The following is a 23,456-nucleotide window of genomic DNA, read 5'->3' as shown; positions in this document are numbered from 1 at the left end:
CCCAATCTCCAGTGAGGGCTTTTTAAGGATGGGGGTGACTAGTGCTTGGTTTAGAGAAGTGGAGAAGATGCCAGAAGAGAGAAGGAGATTGAGTTGTGAGTTAGAGTGTGTAGAATTTGTGAGGGAACAGGGTCCAAGGGGAAGGTGGTTAGGTGGGCGTTGGAAAAAAGTTTAGCAACCTCATCTATCGTAGCTGGGTTTTATGAGGGAAGTAAAGATTGTACCTGTGGACATGGGGTGTTAGGTGGGGGAGGTATCTGTGTAATAGAGATCTCCTCATGAAGTGTATCAATTTTGGCAAACACCCGAATTTGTGGGGTGCTCGGCGGGATGTTTGCCCGCTGAGCACCCCACAATGCACTATGCGCCCAATTGGGGCATAGTAAATAGCTAGTTGTTAAGGAGCAGGCCAGGAAGCACGCTGCTACATCCTTAACAATGGATGAGTCATCAGCTGGCAATGGGCTTCCCTGCTGACAGCTGAATGAAAAAAAAAAAAAAAAACATTGCTGGCAGTAGAAAAATGTGAAAAAAATGGTATTGATTTTAAGGGGAACCTCGCCAATTTTTTTTTTTGGGGGTCCCTCCCAAAATCCATACTAGGCTCCTATCCGAGCATGCAGGCCTACAGGCCAGGGCACTCATTCCCCCTGAACCATACCAGGCCACATGCCCTTAACATGGGGGGGTGCTTTGGGTCACGGGGCTGAATGATGGGGACAAGGGCCTCTTGCCCACAACCCTGGGCTGTGGTTGTAGGGATCTGCAGCCAGGGGGCTTATCAGAATCTCAAAGCTCCCTTTACCAAGGGGGCCCCCAGATCCCACCCCCCATGTGAATAAGTATGGGGTACATAGTACCCCTACCCATTCACTAAAAAAGTGTCAAAAAGAAAAAAAAAACACACACACAGTTTTTGACAATTTCTTTATTAAAATAAAACAACAACGTCCTTTATGTAGATCCGTCATCAATCACACCATTGCCACGAGGGACCTGAAAAAAAAAGAAAAAACGCTCCACCCACGGCAAAGGCTAACTGCCATCTGCCAGCTCCGCCATCTGACAGTTCTTAAATAGGTAAGGGGCAGGACCATCTGGTGATGTTACCTGGTGACACCCCCCCATGTGACATCACCGACCCAGCATTCACCAATAGGTGATGTCACATGGGGCAGTGCCATCAGCTGTTGTTGCCAGATGGCTCCGCCCCTTACCTATTTAAGAACTGTCAGATGGCGGAGCAGGCAGATGGCAGTTAGCCTTTTCCGTGGGTGGAGCATTTTTTTTTTTTTTTTTTCAGGTCCCTCGGTGGCAGTGGTGTGATTGACGATGGATCTACATAAAGGACGTTGTTGTTTTATTTTATTAAAGAAATTGTCAAAAACTGTGTGTGTGTGTTTTTTTTTTTCTTTTTGACACTTTTTTAGTGAATCTACATCAGGGGGCATTGTTTTTTTGATTTTTAACAAAGGAATTGTAAAAAAACTGTGTGTGTTTTTATTTCTTTTTGACAATTTTTTGGTGAAGGGGTACTCAATCGTATACAAGGGCATGTGGCCTGGTATGATTCAGGGGGGGGCCCTCGTTGCCTGACCTTCCGGGCTGCATGCTTGGATAAGGGCCTAGTATGGATTTTGAGGGGAACTCCACGCTGTGTCTTTTTTAAATGCTGTGGGGGCCTGATATGGATTGATATGGATTGCCAAGATTGTAGGGGTTGGGGCCTGATTATGTGAATGTCTAGGGAGGATGACAGTGAGTTGGTGTAGACAGAAGAGGCTAGGTTGGGGCAGGACAGGGGTGAGATTTTGTCATAGAGTTGGTCAGTAGCAGAGAAGAGAAGGATTGACGTGGTGAAGGTTTCCATAGGTAACTGTTAGGCAATTGAAGGGAGAAGAGGTGGAAGAGAGGGAGAGAGCGAAACTAATAAGGTGGTGATAAGAGAGTTGGAAAAGGATTGTGGGAGAGGTTGCACGGAGTGCATAGATAGGAGAATACAAGGTCAAGGGTTTTGTAGTTGGAGTGAGTAGGAGTCTGTATCCTTTGCTTCAGGTCAAAAGAGGAGGTTAGACTGAGAAGTTTAGAAGTAGTAGTAGTAATAGCATTAACAGGGATGCTGAAGTCACCAAGAATGATTGAGGGGATTTCAGAAGAGAGGAAGTAGGGTAGCCAGGCAGAGAAGTCATCAGGGAAGGTTCATACTGGTCCAGGGGGCTGGTAGATCAAATCAATTCTTAAGAGAAATTGGAGAAAATAGACAAATACAATGTGCCTTTAACAAGGAGTGTGTCAGCGAGGGAGGTGGGTGAAGTACCCCATAGGTGCTGTGTGAAGCTAGAAGGATTCCAACTCCATCCTCCTTCCATCCACTGGGTCGGGGTAGTGAGTCCAGAGAAGGCCTCCATGGGAGAGGGAAGCAGGAGAAGCAGTGTCGGATTCATGAAGCCAGGTTTTGGTAATGGCAAGTAGGTAAAGGAATTTGTGATATAGAGGTTGTGGAGGGAGGTGAGTTTGTGACAGACAGAGCTGGCATTCCAGAGGGTGCAGGAGAAGAGGGGGGGCTGATTTTTGGAAGAAAAGGAATGGGAACTAAGTGTTGTGGATTGTGGCTGCTGCCAGAGGGTATAGGGTGATGTGAGCTTTGGGTACAGATAAATGATGGAGGCCCAGGGTTTGGGGATATGTCACCAGAGGTTAGAAAAAGCAGAAGGGTGAGGGAGGTAATATGGGAGTGCTATTTATATAAAAGGACATACCCCTGCATCCCAGAGATTTTATCAGCAGGTGGTTGTAGAAATAGCATGAGTTGGTGAGTCCAGTAATAGGGAGAACAGAAGGGAGAGTGATATACGTAGTGTGTCCAAAACGTTTGGTGAATGGTATCAGAAAATATACAAAAGAGAAGATACAAATAAATTACCTTTATTCACCTTCAAAATAATCGCCATCCTTCACAACACACTTTGGGCAACGTTCATAAAGCTTTTGGAAACTGTCAGCAAAGACCTCTTTAGGAATCAATTGTCGAACCACTGTCACACATTCTTGGATTGCCGCCACATCTGCAAAAGGTGTGCCTTTCATGATGCTCTTTAGGCGGGGAAAAAGAAAGAAGTCCGCAGGTGGCAGATCAGGGGAGTACAGTGGATGCCGCGCTGAGCCAAGAATTGGTGCACCTGCATCTCTTCCCCTGTGATGATGGTTCGCAGAAAGGATGGGTGCTGGTCAGACATGGTAACAAAATCTTAAGAGGTTTCCATTCCTTTTGCTTTCTGTACCTCTGTCAGCTTGTGCGGCACAAACCATCTTCCGCTTATCCAAATCTTTGAGGGTGATGGTGCGTACTGTGTCTTTGCTAATGCACATTTCCCCCACCATCAATTGTAAAGTCAGTCGCCGATCTCATGCTAGCATTTGTCTCACTCGTTTGATCATGTCTAGGGTTCTGCTTGTCAAGCAGCTTATACTTCCTTCCCGTCATATTTTCTGCTCATGGCTTTGGTTTGCACCAACATTTCATGCGTCTCCGTCGCCGTTTTCCCCAATTTGTAGCAGAACTTCATGTCGCTTCATTGCACTGTGGCCCTACTTCTCACACTGACTACGTTTGAATGCCCACATTGGGTTTACCCTAACGGTCACGTGTACTCCATGCTAGGTGGCACTTCTAGATGTGTCTCTGGATAGCCATGTGCATGCACGCGCACCTGGCCCATGTTGGCGTTGAGATATCGGACCATTTACCAAACTTTTTAGATACATTTTGTATATAAGCTGTGGGGTGGAGAAGAGGGTGAAGGAAAGAGAGTTTAAGGAGAGAGGACACAACTGTCAGAAGGAGTGGTAGAGAACGCATGTTACAGAGTGGAAAGAGCTGAATAGAAAGAACGGGTTACCTGCAGCCTGTTTAGTGCTTTTCAAAGAAGTTTGCCATGTATGTTCACTTCATTCAATCGCTGAAGTGCAGAGCCTGAAGTGCATATCACTTGTAAAAAAATTACTTAGAGAAAGAATCACTACGCAAAGGAAAGAACCCCAGCAAAGTGCTGTCCCTATAGGAGGGCTCTAGTTTTATACTGTTAAGGGTGGGGTGGTTGTTTGTTTATTAATTATTCATGAGTTAATATAAGGATGGCTGGCTATCAAAGTAAATATATAGGTTGGGGCGTGGCGACAGCCGAAGTTATTGGCCTCATGATCTGACAGCTCCGCTTATAGCCAGGAAACCATGGGAGCCCAGCACACTAACAGAGCCGCCTCCAGCTTTATCAGCTGCTGCACATACCACTGCACCCATCCATATGCCCAGAAAAAGAAGGGACGTGCTGAAGCCAGCCATGCTCTCGGGCTTCTTCCCAGTCCTCTCCCGCAGACCACAACAAAATGGCAGCGAGAGACACGGCCTCCAGTGGACAGGCGATGCACGGCCCCCAGTGTACAGTGCCCAAGTGACAGATACAACATCTGCAGTCACCCCTAATTAAGGGGAGTTAAATGGGGGATCAGGAGTATCTACCCCCTCCACTAGGAGCCCAGCAAAATCCAAACCCAGGTGTGACTCCAATGACACAGGGGATGATGAACCTCTGATGGAGGTAAGCGCTCACAATACACCAACCACAGCTGCTTCTCCATCTGCAGACACTATAACAGCCTTCCCTATTTCAGACATCACCATGAAAGATATGCTAATCTCCTTGAGGACATCAGATGCCACAAGGCGTATTATTAATGTTATTAATTTCGCAGAGAGTGCTCAGATGCGTTCTCTGCTCCTTTCTTTTGATGCAGAGAAGGAGTTTGATAGGGTACACTGGGGCTACATGAACTACGTCTTACGAAAATTTGGTTTCCAGGGACCAATACTCTCTGCTGTGCTGGCACTATACTCCTATCCCTTAGCACAAATCTACAGTACACATCCAACATGCTATCTAAATCTTTTACAAATACTAACAGCACAAGACAGGGCTGCCCACTTTGGTCACTCATTTTCAACCTAATGGTAGAACCCCTAGCAGAAGCTGATAGGACACATACCCGCATTTCTGGTTTCCAGTTTAAAAATCTATCTCATGTTAATTTATTTATTTTCAGATGATGTAATCCTTCTTCTGACTAACCCTCCACCAAGCTCACCAAATTCTTAATCAATTCAGTGCTGTCTCCTACTATATAATAAACTTCTCCAAATCCCTTATTTTGAACTTAGGTATCCCCAACAAAGAACAAGTAGCTATGGAAAGATCCTTACCATATACTTGGACTAATACCGGTCTCCCCTACCTCGGCATAGCCCTTACTTCCTCTCTGTTCAACTTAGCGGAGGCTAACTATAAAGCCCTTCTGGCCAAAATATCAACCAAGCTTCAGCACATTTCGAAATACGACTTGTCTTGGACGGGCAGGTTAGCAGCTTTCAAAATGCTTATTCTCTGCAAATATTTTACTACTTCCGCACACTCCCCATTCCCCTAAAGTCTTCTTACTTCTTACTGACCTTGCTCCTCAAACAATACATTTGGAAAAGAGCTAGATGTTCCTACACTCAATTGATTAAAAACAAATCTGTAGGCGGTATAGGTAAGATAGACCTAAGAGATTATTACACAGTTGTTCTTCTGGATCAATTAAAATATTGGATTGCACCCACACCGGATACTTTATGTATGGATATGGAAACATCTATGTCATCTGTAGCAATACCGCAGGCCGTATTTAATGTGCTTTTACCACATCTACCTCCCATTAACTGGTCGTTGTACGGTCTTTACAATGTAGCTGACCTCTATGAGGGAGATAGGCTCAGAAAAGTGTAGACTTTTTGTGGGGCGCATAATGCTCCTATGCACATTCTTCTCAAGCTCCTTAGTATCCATCACTTTCTGAAAGACAAACCCCTTCCTAAAATCCTGGTCACCTCTAACATCTGGCAGTACTACCATAACAAACCTCCTGCTCTCAAAGGTATTTTTCCTTTTTGTATAAGATATTGCAGAACAAGCTGACATTTACCAAGTGTCCCTCTATCTTAGCATAGGAGGCCGACTTGCAAACAGTGTTTGAACCTCTTCAATGGCTGTCTGCACTGCGATGCTCCTTTGCCATTTCACACTGTGTTAATTACTGGGAAACTACACAGAAAATTGAATAACCCGGTGGTACCTTACTCCATACAGGCTAGTCCGCTTTTGCAAGACGGGTCCCCCTTATGTTGGCGCAGCTGTGGCCAAGTTGGTAACCACTTACATTCCCTCTGGTCCTGCAAAAAATCGATGACGTTTCTGGCGAAGTGTGCTCCTCTCCAGTGTTACCGGCATTCTAACCAACCTTGCGCCTGCTCTAACGCTTCTAAATCTAGGAATAGATGACTTCCCTTTGGTGCCCCGTAAGGTGACTACTGGCATTTTGCTAGCAGCCCGACTCCCGATTGCCAGACACTGGAAGGGAGACTGAGTACCCAATGGGTCAGAAGTAATATCCATAGTTCATTCCATTTACTCATTTGAAAGACATAGCATACCAGGCTGACTCAAAAAGATCCTTTGATGCAGCTTGTCAAAGTTGCTCAACTTGGTACTCGAACAATAATACTGTTGTGATTACTTGATACCATCCCAAGACAGGTGTAATGAAAAATGTATTGCTGATGCTGTAATACTTGTGTAAAAGAACTACCACCATATACAGGTTGTTCTGGACACCATGTTGCCCTGCGATGCTACCCTTATGTTCTCCCTTTTTATGTTATTTCAACCTTCTAATACGAAGTTGCAGATTTTTTGTACTAAACATCTTTCAATAAAGAGATATTGAAAAAAAAAAAAAAAAAAAAGCAAATATATATAATTTGTCCTACTGACTCATGTCAATAAATCTCCTATCATCTGTGTAGAGGAGGCTTTTAAAACCAGAGTTCCTGTAGTGATTGCTAGGGGTTCTTTGAGAGATGAGCAATTTCTGACTCTCAGATACGTAACCACTGATACCCATGTTCTTTTTTAGCAATCTTGTCCCAATGACCATCAAAATAAGGAGCTTTTTTTCCCACTATCCACCAATGTAATGATGTTTTCCTTCCACATGCCACCATGCGCAGGTGCTTCTTCTCTGACCACCAGTGGGAGGGAAATTCTACAATTGTCTGCATTTTCTAAAACTAAAACAATTTTGTGACATAAAGCAGCCCTGGGTATCAAATACACCACATTCCTTCTTCTATATATTTGTATTTCTCACGCGAATGGGTCCTGAGCTGTAATTATAATTATTATTAGCAAGGGTTTCTAGAAATCAATGGGTATTTTAAGGGATTTTAAGGGATCTTCTGTCTTAAAAAGATTACATAGTTAGGTTGAAGAAAAGACATAAGTCCATCTAGTTCAATAGAAAAAATAAATAGAAAACCTCTATATGCAGAATTCTTTATCCGCTGTTGATCCAGAAAAAGGCAAAAAAAAAAACATATCAAGCATGGTCCAACCTGCACTAGCGTGGGGAAAATAAATTCCATCTTGGTCCCACTGAAGACAGACATTCCCTGGCTCACAGATTGAAAAAGGCTGGTATAGAGTATACTACTGTATACGAAGTATACCATATATAATTAGTCACTGATTGTCACATTGACTAGTGTCACTGTATAGAATCTTCCAACGGATGTCGCAACAACTAATTTTGCTGACTGCTGTCACGTTACATAATCTGTTTTACTGACTAATATCAGTATATATAATTATATAATTTACACTATATGTAATTTGTCACCAACTGTCACACTTCCTAATATCACTGTACAAAATCTCCAACCTACTGTTTACTGTCTATTCTCATTGTATTTAACATGTCATGGACTGTCACACTAACTGTGAATGTACACAGTCTGTCACAGACTGTATTGGCAACTACTATATTTTTGTATATAATTTCTCACACACTGTCATACTGAATAATAGCCCTGCATTTAATGTCACCTAATAGCAGACATATCCCTATTTGGGCACATAATATGACACACCATTCAGCCAAAGAACATCTATAGAAGAACTATATGTTCTTATGACATGTAGAACACCTTATATTTTCCTAATTTCAATAGGACTTTATTGTGAAATTCAATGTCAGGGCTCTTTCAAAAGGAGCGGACCGTATTGCGATCCGCTCCAGCACTTTTTTTTTTTTTGTTCACGGACACGGATGACACTTGTGTCATCCGCTCCGTATGTCCGCATATTATCCCATCCGTTTGCGAATGATATACGGATATAATGTATGTCTATGGGCATTGCGGATGTCAGCGGATGACACAGCTGACATCCGATTTTGCGTCCTTTCTGTTTTTTAAACGGAAGAAAAATGGGGTTCTGTTCCTTTCCAAAAAACAGAACAGAACTTAAAGGACGAAAATCAGATGTCAGCGGATGGTCATCCGCTGACATCCGCAATCCCATAGACATGCATTATGTCCGTATATCACCCGCAAACGGATGGGGTGATTTACGGACATACGGAACGTCCGTGTGAAAGAGCCCTAAAGCTCAACTTCACAAAACCTTTTTAGTTTTGGACAGAGTGGGGAAGGATTAGAATTTCTGTTGGGCAGTTTGGAAGAGTAATCCCTCAGTTATGTGTGGTCTCTGGGACTTTTTGGGTGATTTACTAAAGGGTTCAGAATATTCACTTAAAAATTGTGTGCATATTAGTTTCATATTTACTTATCCATTTGTGTGAAAGACATCTGCAGGTGACTTTCTGTATTCAAAGTGAAAAGGAAATTGCTTAATTATTATTCACACAGTTTTTTAAATTGAAGTGTCACAAAACGACAATTCCTTCAACTTTATGCATCGCGCGATACAAAGCTGTATAATGTGTTGCAGAACTCTGCACTGAAAAAAAGGCCAGCGCGTATTTTTTTCATTGCACATTCTCACAGCTCAGTGGTGTAAACTTGTCTACGCATTGGATTGCATTGGACAAGACTGCCCAGTACAGGCCAACGCATATGGCGTGAATAGTCCCTTTCACTATCGTTCATTGAGAAACATAGCGATTGATTGAAGATCAATCAGAACCCGTGGGTTATAGCGTCATCTGCAGGAGTAGAATGCTAGCTGCAATAAAAAGTGACCTGACCCCAAAACTGCCACAAACAGTCAGTTTGTCAGGAAAGCTGACTAATTTTATTACAGATTCTGTCTCTTAAGGTGATCTCAGAAATGAAGTGACATCTCCATAACAGAGATGAAGATAACACCTAAAACCTGACAGAGGTTAAAACCCACCTGCATACAGATATTTTGTATTACAGGGGTTAAATATTTTGTTTCCTCCGTGGCTTATTGCATAACTCCATGAATTCTTTTTTTTTCTCCAAAGCAGTGGGGCTGTGAGGTTAACTGCTCATTTTGTCTAAGGGAGCACCAAAAGGCTATACTTACCCCATCCTTCGATCCTCCTGGAAAAAAGTGCTCCACCACGTCTAGCGGTTGACTGTTCCTGGCGTTCTAACATCCAGAGATGGCCTATGGGTGTGATGACATCCGGAACAGTCCATTTACAAGACCGCTAGCATGTGGGAGGGGAGGGGGTTCAGGAGCTGTGGGGCTCAGTCTTGTGCTCGGAGCAGAGCATCGGCGGATTGGGTAGGTATATCTCCGCTCTTCTCACCCCTAGACAGAAATGAGTGGTTAACCCATGCAGTGCTGGCAAGCTGCCCAAACAAACACACTTTTTCTATAATATTAGTACAGTCAAGTTTAACATCTATTTCATAACACATATACATACAAAACCGATATAAATCTCTTCATGTGCAAAACTAGAATCAAAACCCTTCCAAAACTACCATTGGCATGAATTGGTTCATTAATTGGCAATCCACAGTGCCACTTATACCAATTACCCATAAATGCATATATACATACGGGGCTTTTAAGGTGTCAAAAATAATATACCATCACTACAGAAATCATGGCCATAAAAACTCCCAGAACAAGTAGAGGAAAATCTCAGCCACTGCACACCATACAGGCCCAGCGTGTAATAGGTGATAGCAGCCTCAGCTTAACTTGGGCTTGGCCTGGATGGAGTTAGGCTGAGGCTGCTATCACCTATTACACGCTGGGCCTGTATGGTGTGCAGTGACTGAGATTTTCCTCTACTTGTTCTGAAAGTTTTTATGGCCATGATTTCTTTAGTGATGGTATATTATTTTTACACTTTAAAAGCCCTGCATGTATATATGTATTTATGGGTAATTGGTTTAAGTGGCTTACACGGAATCAGGGGTGGAACACACCGAATGGGGGACATAGATGTCGGAGAGACCCTAAAGTCAGTTTAGGCTCACATAAACCTCACATTAAATACTATATTAATATTATATATACAGTATCTCACAAAAAGTGAGTACACCCCTCACATTTTTGTAAATATTTTATTATATCTTTTCATATGACAACACTGAAGAATTGACACTTTGTCTACAATGTAAAGTAGTGAGTGTACAGCTTGTATAGCAGTGTAAATTGGATAGGCAGTGCCTCATACAAAGTGCCAAACTTTTTCTCGTTCTTTAAAGTATCTAATAGAATAATCCATAGTAGGAGAGACCTCCTGACAATGCTGAGTAAGAATTTCTCATAGCATCCCAATAGACGGGGTACGCTTGCCTGTGGCCATGGCAGAAAAGCACACACACGGGCGGGTGCCCAGGCACTCTTCTTATCTCCCGTTAAAGCAACCTTTAGACTTCATGCACACTCGGCATAAAAATGCTGATTATACAGGCATTTGGCATTTTTACTTTTAGCCTGTAGAAGCAACTATTTTAGCCTATGTGTCCACGCACATTTGGGCGTTTACAGGCACATAATCAGAGGAACATTTACAGGCTGGAAAAAAAAACATCAGAAGTACATTTTTGAGAGGCACTTTTAGGCAAAAAAAAAAATGGATGATGCACCTAAACGCAGCATTTAGCCGCGTCAAGCATTTTTAACCACATCCCGCCCGCCCTATAGCAGAATGACGGCGGGAATGTGGTTGTATTATCCTGACCGGACATCATATGATGGCGGCAGGATAATACGCTCTGCGCGCCCCCCGGGGGCGCGGCAATCGGTGATGCAAGCTGTCAGTCTGACTCCCTGCATCTCCGATCTCGGTAAAGAGCCTACTGACGTAGGCTCTTTACCATGTGACCAGCCGTGTCCAATCACGGCTTGCCACATAGTAAACAGGAAGAGCCGTTGATCGGTTTTCCTCAGTACGTGCCTGACAGGGGGAGGTCGGCACTGGTAATCAGATCATTGATTACCAGTGCAGACCCTCGGGGGGGTGCCACTAGAACCACCAGAGATGCCCACCCATGACCCCAGGGATGCCCACCCATGACCCCAGGGATGCCCACTATGGCCACCAGGGATGGCAATCAGGGCTCAGGGAGCCCCCCATTGCCCTCCCCATCAGTGCTGCTTGCCAGTGCCCTCCCTATCAGTGCTGCCCATCATTGCCATCTATCAGTGTTGGACACCAGTGCCCATTATTGCCCACCAGTGCTGCCTATCAGTGCCCACCAGTGCCACCCGTCAGTGCCGATCAGTGCTGCCTATCAGTGTCCATCAGTGCCCACCAGTGCCCATTAGTGCCCATCAGTGCCACCTATCAGTGCCCATCAATGCCGCCTAGCAGTGCCGCCTATCAGTGCCCACCAATGCTGCATATCAGTGCCTATCAGTGATGCCTATCAGTGACGCCTATCAGTGCCTGTCAGTGCAGTCTCATCAGTGCTCATCAGTGCAGGAAAAAACGTATTTATTTAAAAAATTGTATAACATAAACAAAAAAAAATACTTTTCGGTCTTTTTTTATTTGTTTAACAAAAAGGAAAAAACCCAGAGGTGATCAAATACCACCAAAAGAAAGCTCTATTTGTAGGGGGAAAATGACATACATTTGCTGTAGGTACAGTGTTGCATGACCGCGCAATTGTTATTCAAAATGCAACAGCGCTAAAAGGGGAAAATTTACCTGGGCAGGAAGGGGGTGAAAGTGCCCTGTGTTGAAGTGGTTAAGTGTACATTTTTTTCTAGTGTTTTGGGGAAAATCACTTGTAAGCAAGCCTAAAGGCGTGTCCAATATGCTCCATAAGAACTTTTTTTTTTGCTGCTGCTTATTTTCTTCCAGCAGTTCTGGCATTTTTTCTTGCTGTCTAGTATGCATGGACCCTTAAACTATAAGTTTAATAGTTTTATGTCTTCAACTTCAATTTAAGTAATAATTGGTAATCCTGCCATGAATGTCTTTGTTCAGGCATTTCCATTTACAGGGTGGCAACACCCTTTCCTTGTCTCCTAACTGTACTCCTGCATTGTCATCCTGCCACACTGATGTCTAATGAAGGCTACAAATGACATTTCTGTTTCTGGGTTTAGATATGCTTTAAAAACGTATATATGCGTTCTTGTAAAATTGGATTTTAGACTACATTTGCATGTGTAGAATTGTAGCCAAGACATTAAATCAGCCTTTTTCAACCAGGTTGCCCAGCCACCCTAAGGTGCCTTGAGGTTTCTATAGGGGTGCCTTGGCAAAATGCCTAAAAATTGATCAAATTTTGTATACAAGCCAGCAGGTAGAAAAAGCCTGCCTTTTAGTTGCACAAGGCCACATGTTTTCATTATGCATCATTACGAATTTCTAGACACTGGCATCCTAACAGCCAATGACGTCATCAGGTATTTAGGAGGATGTCTGTTGCCTCCACAGCATCCTTGTTTGACCCTCCTCTGCCTCTCTCCCTTAGCACTGGGGATGACATTAGCTGACTGATGGAGAGAAATTGAGGGAGAAGGAAAACATTGGAATACTAGTCAGTACCAGTGTGCAAATGTGTATTTGCTTTGGAAGAATGAATCACCTCTAATGTTGGGTGTCCTACATGTGCATGTCACTGCATTATTATAATAGTTATCTAATAGCTATTAGAATCGTTTTTTTTACATTTTAGAATAGGTGCCTTGAGATTTTCTATAATTTTAAAAGGTGCCTTGACTGAAAAAAGGTTGAGAAAAACTGGATTAAATAATTTTCATTCGCATATTGAACATATTTTTAGAAGAACAATGGAGAACCCCTGAGGTTTGGGACTTTGAACGGCAAGAACCAGGACTTGAGTATGAGAATATATAAATTTATTATTACAAATATTACAAAAATGAAATATACACAAACAAGAAAAACATGTATGATAAAAACATGGTCATAAATACGTCTTGGAACCGAGAGGGTCTGAGGTGTCTGGATCGGACTAGACGCGTTTCGGTCCAAATGCCTTTCTCGATAGTCCAGAAAACACCAGAGCTTAGACAGATATGCAAAAGCCTCTGTGGATTCCAGGACGGAGGACCAGGTAAATGGACCTTAAAGGGTGAGAAAAAGCGCCTTCAGGTGTCTTTGGCCGCAGGTAGTATGTGCCGAATTGGCTAGGTCTATAAAAAATAGGCCTGAAACAATTTATGTATCTATATGGGCTTCCAAAGGAAGATTGGATAGTTGTAAGCCAAATAAATGATGGCTATTACAGGTGACAGTGCGAAAAAGCCCCCCGATCAAAATTCCCACGAGGATCTCCAAAGCAGGGTCAAACACACAGGTCATCTGTAAATTTGTAATAGAGTAGAAGTGTCTCCAAATATATATAGTGCTGGGACGTATCCAGCACTGGATTCCTTTCCAGCCCTGTGTAGTTGAATAATGGCGGCGCGGCAATCTTCCTTTGGAAGCCCATATAGATACATAAATTGTTTCAGGCCTATTTTTTATAGACCTAGCCAATTCGGCACATACTACCTGCGGCCAAAGACACCTGAAGGCGCTTTTTCTCACCCTTTAAGGTCCATTTACCTGGTCCTCCGTCCTGGAATCCACAGAGGCTTTTGCATATCTGTCTGAGCTCTGGTGTTTTCTGGACTATCGAGAAAGGCATTTGGACCGAAACGCGTCTAGTCCGATCCAGACACCTCAGACCCTCTCGGTTCCAAGACGTATTTATGACCATGTTTTTATCATACATGTTATTCTTGTTTGTGTATATTTCATTTTTGTAATATTTGTAATAATAAATTTATATATTCTCATACTCAAGTCCTGGTTCTTGCCGTTCAAAGTCCCAAACCTCAGGGGTTCTCCATTGTTCAATATTTACTAGGGATGTTGGCAAGATTCCAGGTTTAAACACAGACTCCGAATTTATTCTCCTCGATATTTTTAGAAGAAATTTGTATATTTAAGTCTCCTTTATACTGTCTGACATTGTAAAGGAGAATTCAAAAGGTGGAGATGTGCTCAACCGCACTGAGCATAAATTGGAAAGCAGTCTAAATAGCACTGGTGTACAAGATGGAGTAGGAAGTATATTTACACTATATTACCAAAAGTATTAGGACGCCTGCCTTTACATGCACATGAGCTTTAATTGCATCTCAGTCTTAGTCTGTAGGAGCATTTAACAGCTTCAACTTTTCTGGGAGGGCTGTCCACAAGGTTTAGGAGTGTGTCTATGGGAATGTTTGACCATTCTTCCAGAAGCACATTTATGAGGTCAGGCACTCATGCGGGCCAGAAGGGCTGGCTCGCAGTCTCTGCTCGAATTCATCCCAAAGGTGTTCTATCGGGTTAAGGTCAGGACTCTGTGCGGGCCAGTCAAGTTCCACCACCCCAAACTCTCTCATCCGTGTCTTTATGGACCTGGTGCACAGTCATGTTTGAACAGGAAGAGACCATCCCCAAACTGTTCCCACAAATTTGGGAGCATGAAATTGTCCAAAATGTCTTGTATGCTGACACCTTAAAGTTCCCTTCACTGGAACTAAGGGACCAAGTCCAACCCCTGAAAAACAAACCCACACCATAATCCCCCCTTCACCAAATAATTGGGACCAATGCACAAAGCAAGGTCAAAAAAGACATGAATGAGTGAGTTTGGGGTGGAGGAACTTGTCTATATTGCACAGAGTCCTGACCTCAACCCTCAACACCTTTGGGATGAGTTAGAGCGCAGACTGCGAGCCTGGCCTTCTCGTCCAGCATTAGTGCCTGACCTCACAATTGCACTTCTGGAAGAATGGTCAAACATTCCCATAGACACACTCTTGGGCGGGCCAACTCAAATTTTGAACCCTACGGGCTAAGACTGGAATGACATTAAAGTTCATGTGTAAAGGCAGGCGTCCCAATACTTTTGGTAATATAGTGTATCTTTTCTTCACATTCATCATGTAATAGTCCGGAGTGTTTTTTTTTACTTGCCAAGTCACATGGACTGAATTATTATAATTTAATTTTCAGACTTTTAAATTGACTATATGCTAACCAACATCATTTGCAGTATGTTCTACACAGCTGCATTTATGCAGTGCTTCAAATTGAACAGAAGATAGGAAACATCACAGGCAAAATAACCACAGAAGTAGTAAGTCAGTGTTTTTGTCACAGTATGTCTGTGTGAGTAATTGTATGTATCTGTATTAGATTTTGCCTTGCAAGACAAGACCTAAATATCTATTAAATATTCATGTGATGACTACAGATTCTTCCACGAAAAGCCCAATTAATTTGAAGACAAATGCCATAATCAAACATTAATGACCATTTAAGAGTAAGCTCAGTTACTGATCAATAACAACACTCCCTTTTCTCTCTCAATCCATCTAAATTATTAGGACTACATTAAACAGTAGTCCCATGAGATGCATGTATCCTAAGTCTGCAATAAACAAATGAGCAAATGTTAATTGCAGTCAACAGAACGTTTGGAAAGAGTATCTATAATTATGTCCCTCTTTCACTTAAGGTATCTACATCCCTCAATAATCCACAGTATGTATAAGGAAAATAAAACTAATGGTGGGACTTTAATGTCAGCACAATATTTGCCACACCAATAGAGATATACATAAAATCATACTTACATAGTTACAAAGTTAGTGAGGTTGAAAAAATACACCAGTCCATCCAGTTCAACCTATGATAAGTGTGTATGTGTTTGCTTTGCGGTGCCCCTGTATGTTTGGTGTTTAAGGTGCCCATCTAATAGTTTTTTGAAACTATTGATGCTCCCTGCTGATACCACTGCTTGTGGAAGAGAATTCCACATCCTTATTTCTCTAACAGTAAAGTACCCTTTACGCAAGTTAAGGTTAAACAGCTTCTCTTCTAATTTTAGTGAGTGGCCACGTGTCTTATTGAATTCCCTTTCGCTGAAAAGTTTGGTCCCTATGCTAGAGTCACCAGTACAGTATTTGTTCATTGATATCATATCCCCTTTCAAGTGTCTTTTCTCCAGAGAGAATAAGTTTAATGCTTGTATTCTTTCCTCATAGCGGATTTCCTCCATTACCCTAATTATCTTTTTTGCCCTTCTCTGTACTATCTGTAGTTCCAGCACATCCTTTCTGAGGTCCGGTGCCCAGAACTGGACGGCATACTTGAGATGCGGACAGACCAGAGTCTCATAGAGTGGGAGAATTATCGCTTTATCTCTGGAGTGAATCCCCTTTTTTATGCATGCCAGTATTCTATTGGCTTTGCTTGCAGCAGCATGGCATTAGATGCCACTACTAAGCTTGCTGTCTACTAGGACTCCCCAGGTCCTTTTCCATCTTAGATTCATCCAGAGGTTCTCCCCATAGCGAGTCACTTGCGTTCATATTTCTGGCATTCAAGTGCATTACCTTACATTTTTCAACATGGAACCTCATTTGCCATGTAGTTGCTCACCCCATTATTTTGTTCAGGTCTGCTTGCATCATGATTTGCATTTTTTATGTTTTTATTGAATATAGTTTTATATAAATCCTGATGTGTTTGCTTGAAGCTACAGGCCCACTTATTCAGAGGTAAAACACTGTACTGGAGGCATAGTGGTTTATTTACTAAAACGCAACTAGGTTATTCACTTTACAAGGGAAGTTTGTAAGGAATTACCCAGAGGTAAGTGAATGAGGTGAAGCTCTTTTTTTTTTTTTTCCTTGCACATGATTGATTTGGAAAAAAAGCCCAACGTCTATGCAAACAAATACCACTGTTAGGGGGAAGAACTGAGGTAATGGAGGAGGTGGCCATCTCAAAACCTCAAGGAGGGTGACCACTTTGGCCACTGGAGTCATGAAGAAGTTATAAAATGTAGCAGGTTACTTAGACTACTAGTAAGGTCTGTTTCACACAGGCAGGCCAATCGGGTCTGCCTGTCAGTTTTTTAGACCAACCCGATCAGATCATCCATTGGCCACCCGCTGATATCCGATCCAATCCTATCCACTAAAAACAGACCGATGGGGGAACTGTTCCCCATCCATCTGGCAGATCAGATGACAGTCGGATGTAAATGGACAGGCGGTTCCTTTACATCTGACCCCCCATGGAGGAGGGCAGGCTGTGCTCATGTCCTCTTTGCATAAGCAGTGGACAGATCCCCCGCTGGGCTGTGAAAGAGCCCAGAGAGCTGAAAGAAGTGAAAGGTAACAAGTCGGCTCTCAACTTCCCTTTGTTGGCACTGGTTTATACCCAAACCAAACAGGAATGGGCCTTTCCCTCACCACTTTTGGTGTGAACCTGCTCTTAATGTGACCCTGCTGATAACTAGACAAAGTAAATTAGCAGAACCCTGTAAAACAAGTAAATTCATATTTACACTCACTGGCCACTTTATTAGGTACACCTTGCTAGTACCGGGTTGGACCCTCTTTTGCCTTCAGAACTGCCCTAATTCTCCGTGGTATCGATTCAACAAGGTGTTGGAAACCTTCCTAAGAGATTTTGGTCCAAATTGACATGATAGCATCATGCAATTGCTGCAGATTTGTCATCTTCACATCCATGATCCGAATCCCCTGTTCCACCACATCCAAAATGTGCTCTATTGGATTGAGATCTGATGACCGTGGAGGCCATTGGAATACAGCGAGTTCATTGTCATGTTCAAGAAACCAGTTAAAGATGGGGTACATTGTAGTGAAAAAGGGATGGACATGGTCAGCAACAATGCTCAGGTAGACCGTGGTGTTTTAAATTATGCTCTATTGGTACTAAGGGGCTCAAAGTGTGGCAAGAAAATATTCCCCACCATTAACTACTTCCACCCGCCTAAACTGTTAATACAAGGCAGGATAGATCCATGCTTTCATGTTGTTTACGCCAATTGTAACCTCAGTTTCCTGTTCTATTTAACCTCCGTGTTTTATTAGTGATGATAACAGATAAACTGTTGTACTGTTTTTCACATTAGGTTAAAAAAAAAGTGGTTTGTTCAGTTATGGGTTATATTCTTACAGTGCTGGGACAATTTTTTTTTCTCCTAAGGGCATTCACAACACTTACCACAGAAAAGAAAAACTGTGTCATTAAATGCTTTGATATTATGAATGATGTAAATCAACTTTGTTTTACTCTGCTTGATTTTTTTACATTGTTAATGATTCCTTTATGAAACGAAAACATACAATCAAGTTATAATAGTACAATTCCTAATTTTGTATATGTGGTTTAATATACCAACCCATTCTGCTTGCAACTATCGACTTTGCTAATTACAGTGCCTCAATAGAACATGTAATATGCCATTATATTGTAGACAATGCCCTCCAGTTGTTTTGTTTTTTTCCTATCAAATATATTTTCAAAAGTGCTTTAATCCTTTATAAGGCCAAATATGAACAGAAATTAAGGGTTTGCACATTGGTAAGGGTATGTTTAGTAAATGAATTTCTCTCATTGCATGCAGCATCAGGGATCAGATGCTAAGTAATTTCCTACCCTACTACTAATAATACTACTTGTCCAGGAATTTTTGTAAGTTGACTGTAGCCCCATGAGAAAAGGTGATTGCACTCATCACTTTCATTTCATATAAGAACTAATGGTCCATGTGCACACATTGAGCATTGTTTGTTTTGAGATGGATTGTTGTCAGTCATTTTATAGAAAATGAATTTCTATAGAAAAACCAAGCATGTATAGTATATAGTATCCCTTACTCCTGTATGTAGTTAAGGACCCCCAAGTGGTTCGGTTGGCTGACATTTAACCTTAGAGTTTGATCCTTGACTTTTTGTGGGGTATTGCATGCCAGTCAATTTTAATAGGATTAACAGAGTTAATTTAGTCTGAAAATCCAATAGAGAGAGAGGGATTAGGGAACAGAATAACTAAAGAATTATTCAAAGACTGTCAAGACAGAAAGGGATCTTTAAAGAAGAAGTATAGCCAAAGTTATTTTGGCTATACTTCTCCTGTGGATCACAGGAGTGCAGTTATTTCTGCACTCCTATAACCTGTTTTCAGCCGACAGCGGGCTGAAATCTGTGGTCGGCTGACAACACTTAGCCCATCCAATCTGAGTCAGCTGCTCCTTCCCCTCCCCAGCCCAGTGCTCTAGTGAGTGCTGGAGGGGCAGAGCAGAGAGCTGGTGATTGAAAGCCACCGCTCTTTGGTCAGAATGGAGGAGGGAACTGAGCAATCAGTGGTGTTTGATCACTCAGTTCTCAGTGCAGAAGTGGCAAGGGACAAGTGCAGCCTCAGAAAAATGCTGCATATACCTAGTTGAGTATAAGTTTTTTTTTCATAAACCCCATACTTCTCTTTTAAACCAGACCAATACTCAGTATTCTTCTGACTGTAAAGCAGTTGCAGCACACACTCCCTGAATGAGCCGTCAGACTTCTTCATGTCTAAGCTCACACCCAGTTTCTCTGGGTGCTTTTTCAGCACATAAAGTTCCTCCCTGGTACTCCTATTCAAGGTTCCAGCACTTCTGCAGTTAGTTCCTCTGACAAGAAAGTGCAAGCTTTCAGACCCCAAACACATGGCACAGGAGGTCAAAGAGCAGCTACACGCACTTCCTTCCCAAGCAAATCCTAGGAGGCAAGAGAATTTTCCAAAGTTATCTCAAATATTTATAGCCTTACTCAGCATGCACCACTGACAATAAACCTCCTGGGGTTTGGCCACAAACACATAAATATTCATATTTTAGATTATTGGATTTTCTTACACTATTGGCGGGACACTCCTCAAGAGCAGGCAGAAGCAAACTATCAATTAGAGCTCATGCTTACTACAGCCCAGCAGCACTAATTGTAAGCATAGGGACACCACTGCTTAGGGCAGGGTTCTTACATGTAATATTGTATGTGCATAATATATACAGTACATGTGCAACTTACAGGACAAGTGCACCTGCTAGCTCTCTTTTCACCCTCCACAGCAACCCTGTGGAATACAATACTAGCCTCCCATGTGGCAATCCCAGTATTCTACAGTATATACACATGACCTAATTCAGAGAGCTGTAAAACAAGTAATGGAGGAATGAACAAAGCATAGGTTTACTTTACACTAATAGCCTGTGCTAATGGTATCAACTAGAATGATTAATAATAATGGTGCATAACTGCACATAATCTCACATCTTGTCTTCTGATATTTTTTTAGCTACTTTGGACTCGCTGAAATGCGAAAAAGGCAACAGTCACAAAATGAAGAACCCTCACCTGTGTCACAAGCGCCTGGTGGAAACCAAAGGCCGAACACATGCTGCTTCTGCTGGTGCTGTTGTTGCAGCTGCTCATGGTATGTCTTGCAGTATATTTGGTACCTTATCCAATACAGGTAAATAAAGTACATACTGTAAATTGTTTCCTGCCTTTAGGTAAAGCTGTAGGTACAGCTATAACATGTGCTGGATGAAAGTACATAGCAGGTTAGATATAACAATGGTGCTTCAAAGTTTGTGTACTAAATGTAATCACATTTCTCATTTAATAACCTTCAAATGCATTTTCAGACCACAAGAAAACTATCAGTTAAAGTGAAGTTCCAGTCTGGGGGAAAAAAATGAAAAGTCAGCAGCTACAATTACTGTAGCTGCTTACTTTTAATAATAGGACACTTACCTGTCCAGGGATCCCACAATGTCAGCACCCCAAGCCGATTTGTCCATCGGCTTCGGGTGCAGGTGTCGGCATTTCAAGTAAGCGAAACAGACTGTGAAGCCTTCAGCCAGTTTCCCACTGTGCACTTTTTGAAGGGTCCAGCCGTCTTCTGGGGCACACACAGGTCCCAGAAGGCAGTGGGGGGAAGGAAGAAGGGCCAGACATGACGTAGATCCTGCATCGATTTTACCAGGAAGTGGAAGCAGGTACCTGTCAAAACTGGGTACCCGCTTCCCCTCCCCTCCAAAAAGTGCCAAATGTGGCAGTGGAGGGTGCATACAAGCGGAGCTTTCCCTTTTGGATGAAGCTCCGTTTTAACTGCTAACATGATCCAGAAATCAATGCAGCTGTGCTGTAGGAAGAAAGACTAATACGTTTTTCACTTCTGAAGAATTTGTCAGCCTTGCTGCTAAGTCAGTCCATGATACTTTTAGTAGGGCTTCCCTGAGGGATGGTAGCTTTTACCAGAAGTGTTTCTGGGTATTCAGGACGGGGCAGGTGAAGGCACATAGTACCAAGCAGTATTTAAGAGGGGCTGGCTGAAAGACAAGCTAAGGCCAGGAGTAATGTAAAGAGTACCAGGGGAACTAATGTAGCAGCCTCATTATTGGGAATGATACAGTATCATAACACACTCTCTGAGCAATTGGAAACAGAGGTTTTTTTTGAAATAGTAAAAATTATGGTATTCCCAGAACAGAAGATTAAAGGCTGAAAGGCAGATCCTGGCAGTGAGGTGTCTGTATCATGAAAAATACAAGAGAATTGGTTTCTCAAGAGCCACACACATGGGGTGACGCAGTTCTGAACATATGATCTATCCTAATCAATGATACTGTGTCTAGGCAATTAACTGTCTGGCAGGGAGGTCACTGAGCACCATACACAAGCCAGTTATCCTGCAATAATAAAAATGACAAGTTAGCAGTAATTAAGATTAATGAATTGAATGGTAGAAAGTTCAAGGGATATTTTGTCAAATTCTTTAACCACTTAAGGACCAGGCCTATTTCTGACACTTGTTGTTTACAAGTTAAAATCAGTATTTTTTGCTTGAAAATTACTTAGAACCCCCAAACATTATATTTTTTTAGCAGAGACAGTAGAGCATAAAATGGAGATTGTTGCAATACTGTATGTCATAACGTATTTGCGCCGCGGTCTTTCAAACTCAATTTTTTGAAAAAAAAAAAAACACTTTAAAAAAAAAAAAAAAAAGAAAACAGTAAAGTTAGCTCAATTTCTTTCCATAATGTGAAAGATAATGTTACGTTGAGTAAATAGCCAAAATGTCATGCTCCAAAATTGCGCACCCACTTGGAATGGCGACAAATATTGGTACTTAAAAATCTCCATAGGCGATAAAAATTTCTACAGGTTACCAGTTTAGAGTTACAGAGGAGGTCTAGGGCTATATATATTGCTCTCTAACGATTGTGGCGATACCTCACATGTGTGGTTTGAACACCGTTTACATATGTGGGCTCAACTGAGCTTGGAGGGACGGGGCGCTTTAAAAAAAAAAATTCTTATTTATTTATTTTTTTACACTGTCCCTTTTAAAAATAATTTTTTTTTATCACTTTTATTCCTATTACAAGGAGAGTAAACATCCCTTGTAATAGAAATAAGCAGGACAGGTCCTCTCTAATGTGAGATCTGGGGTCAAAAAGACCTTAGATCTCACATCTACCCTTAAAAAAAAAAAAAAAAATGGCCCTTTAAGGACATTGCTCCAGTCCTCCAAGGCCATAGAGTGGAGTGGGGGCCATCTTGCCCTCACTCAACTTCCTGCCTGGGATATGGATGGACCAGATTGTTTTTCCCGCTACTGACGGCTCTGGTAAACGGGGAAAATGACTGGGAAGTGGCGTGGGGGGGGGGGGGGTTCACCCCTCCTGCCACCCATAAAAATGATTCTGCGGCGAATCCGCCACTGGGACCACTTTTATGTGAAAGAGGACCGCTCGCCCGGTAAGAAAATGCCGGGGTTATGGCAGCTATCTGCTGCCATAACACTTGTATTTAATGTCAAAGTACCGACGTAAAACTGCGGTTGGCAGTCTGGAAGTGGTTAAAGTGGTTGTAAAGGCACAAGGTTATTTACCTTCATGTATTCTATGCATTAAGGTCAAAACCCTTCCGTGTGCGGCAGCCCCTCCCCCCCCAATACTTCCCCGAGCACCCTCTCGATCCAGCAATGTCCATGAGAGCCTTGCCTCATGATTGGCCATTGGCAACGGCGGGAGCCATTGGCAAATCAGAAGATGAACGGGGCAGGGCCGAACTGCGGCTCCATGTGCAAATGGACACACAGAGCAGCAGCTACGCTCGGGTGCCCCCATAGCAAGCTGCCTGCTGTGGGGGCACCTGGCAGAAGGGAGGAGCCAGGAGTGTCAGCATGCGACCCAAGAAAAGGAGGACCCAGGCCACTCTGGGCAAAACCACTGCACAGAGCAG

General features: G+C 42.5%; 1 protein-coding gene across 4 annotated transcripts in view; it reads left to right on the top strand.

Moving 5' to 3' along the window:
* RGS17 (regulator of G protein signaling 17) overlaps positions 1-23,456 on the top strand; it is a 226,406-nt gene that overhangs the window by 115,122 nt on the left and 87,828 nt on the right. For 3 of the 4 annotated variants that reach the window (XM_082251016.1, XM_082251015.1, XM_082251014.1), the window contains exon 2: positions 20,497-20,634. In XM_082251016.1, the coding sequence (XP_082107142.1) occupies positions 20,516-20,634 (119 nt within the window). In that variant the 5' untranslated portion in view covers positions 20,497-20,515. Of the gene's footprint in view, positions 1-20,496; positions 20,674-23,456 lie in introns of all 4 variants that reach the window. The other variant, XM_082251013.1, reaches the window with a different exon arrangement.

Source organism: Pelophylax lessonae (genome assembly GCF_965119305.1).
Source record: "Pelophylax lessonae genome assembly, chromosome: 3".
NCBI classification, from domain to species: domain Eukaryota; kingdom Metazoa; phylum Chordata; class Amphibia; order Anura; family Ranidae; genus Pelophylax; species Pelophylax lessonae.
Note: the sequence above shows the minus strand (reverse complement) of the source record. Positions and strands in the feature narration are given on the sequence as shown.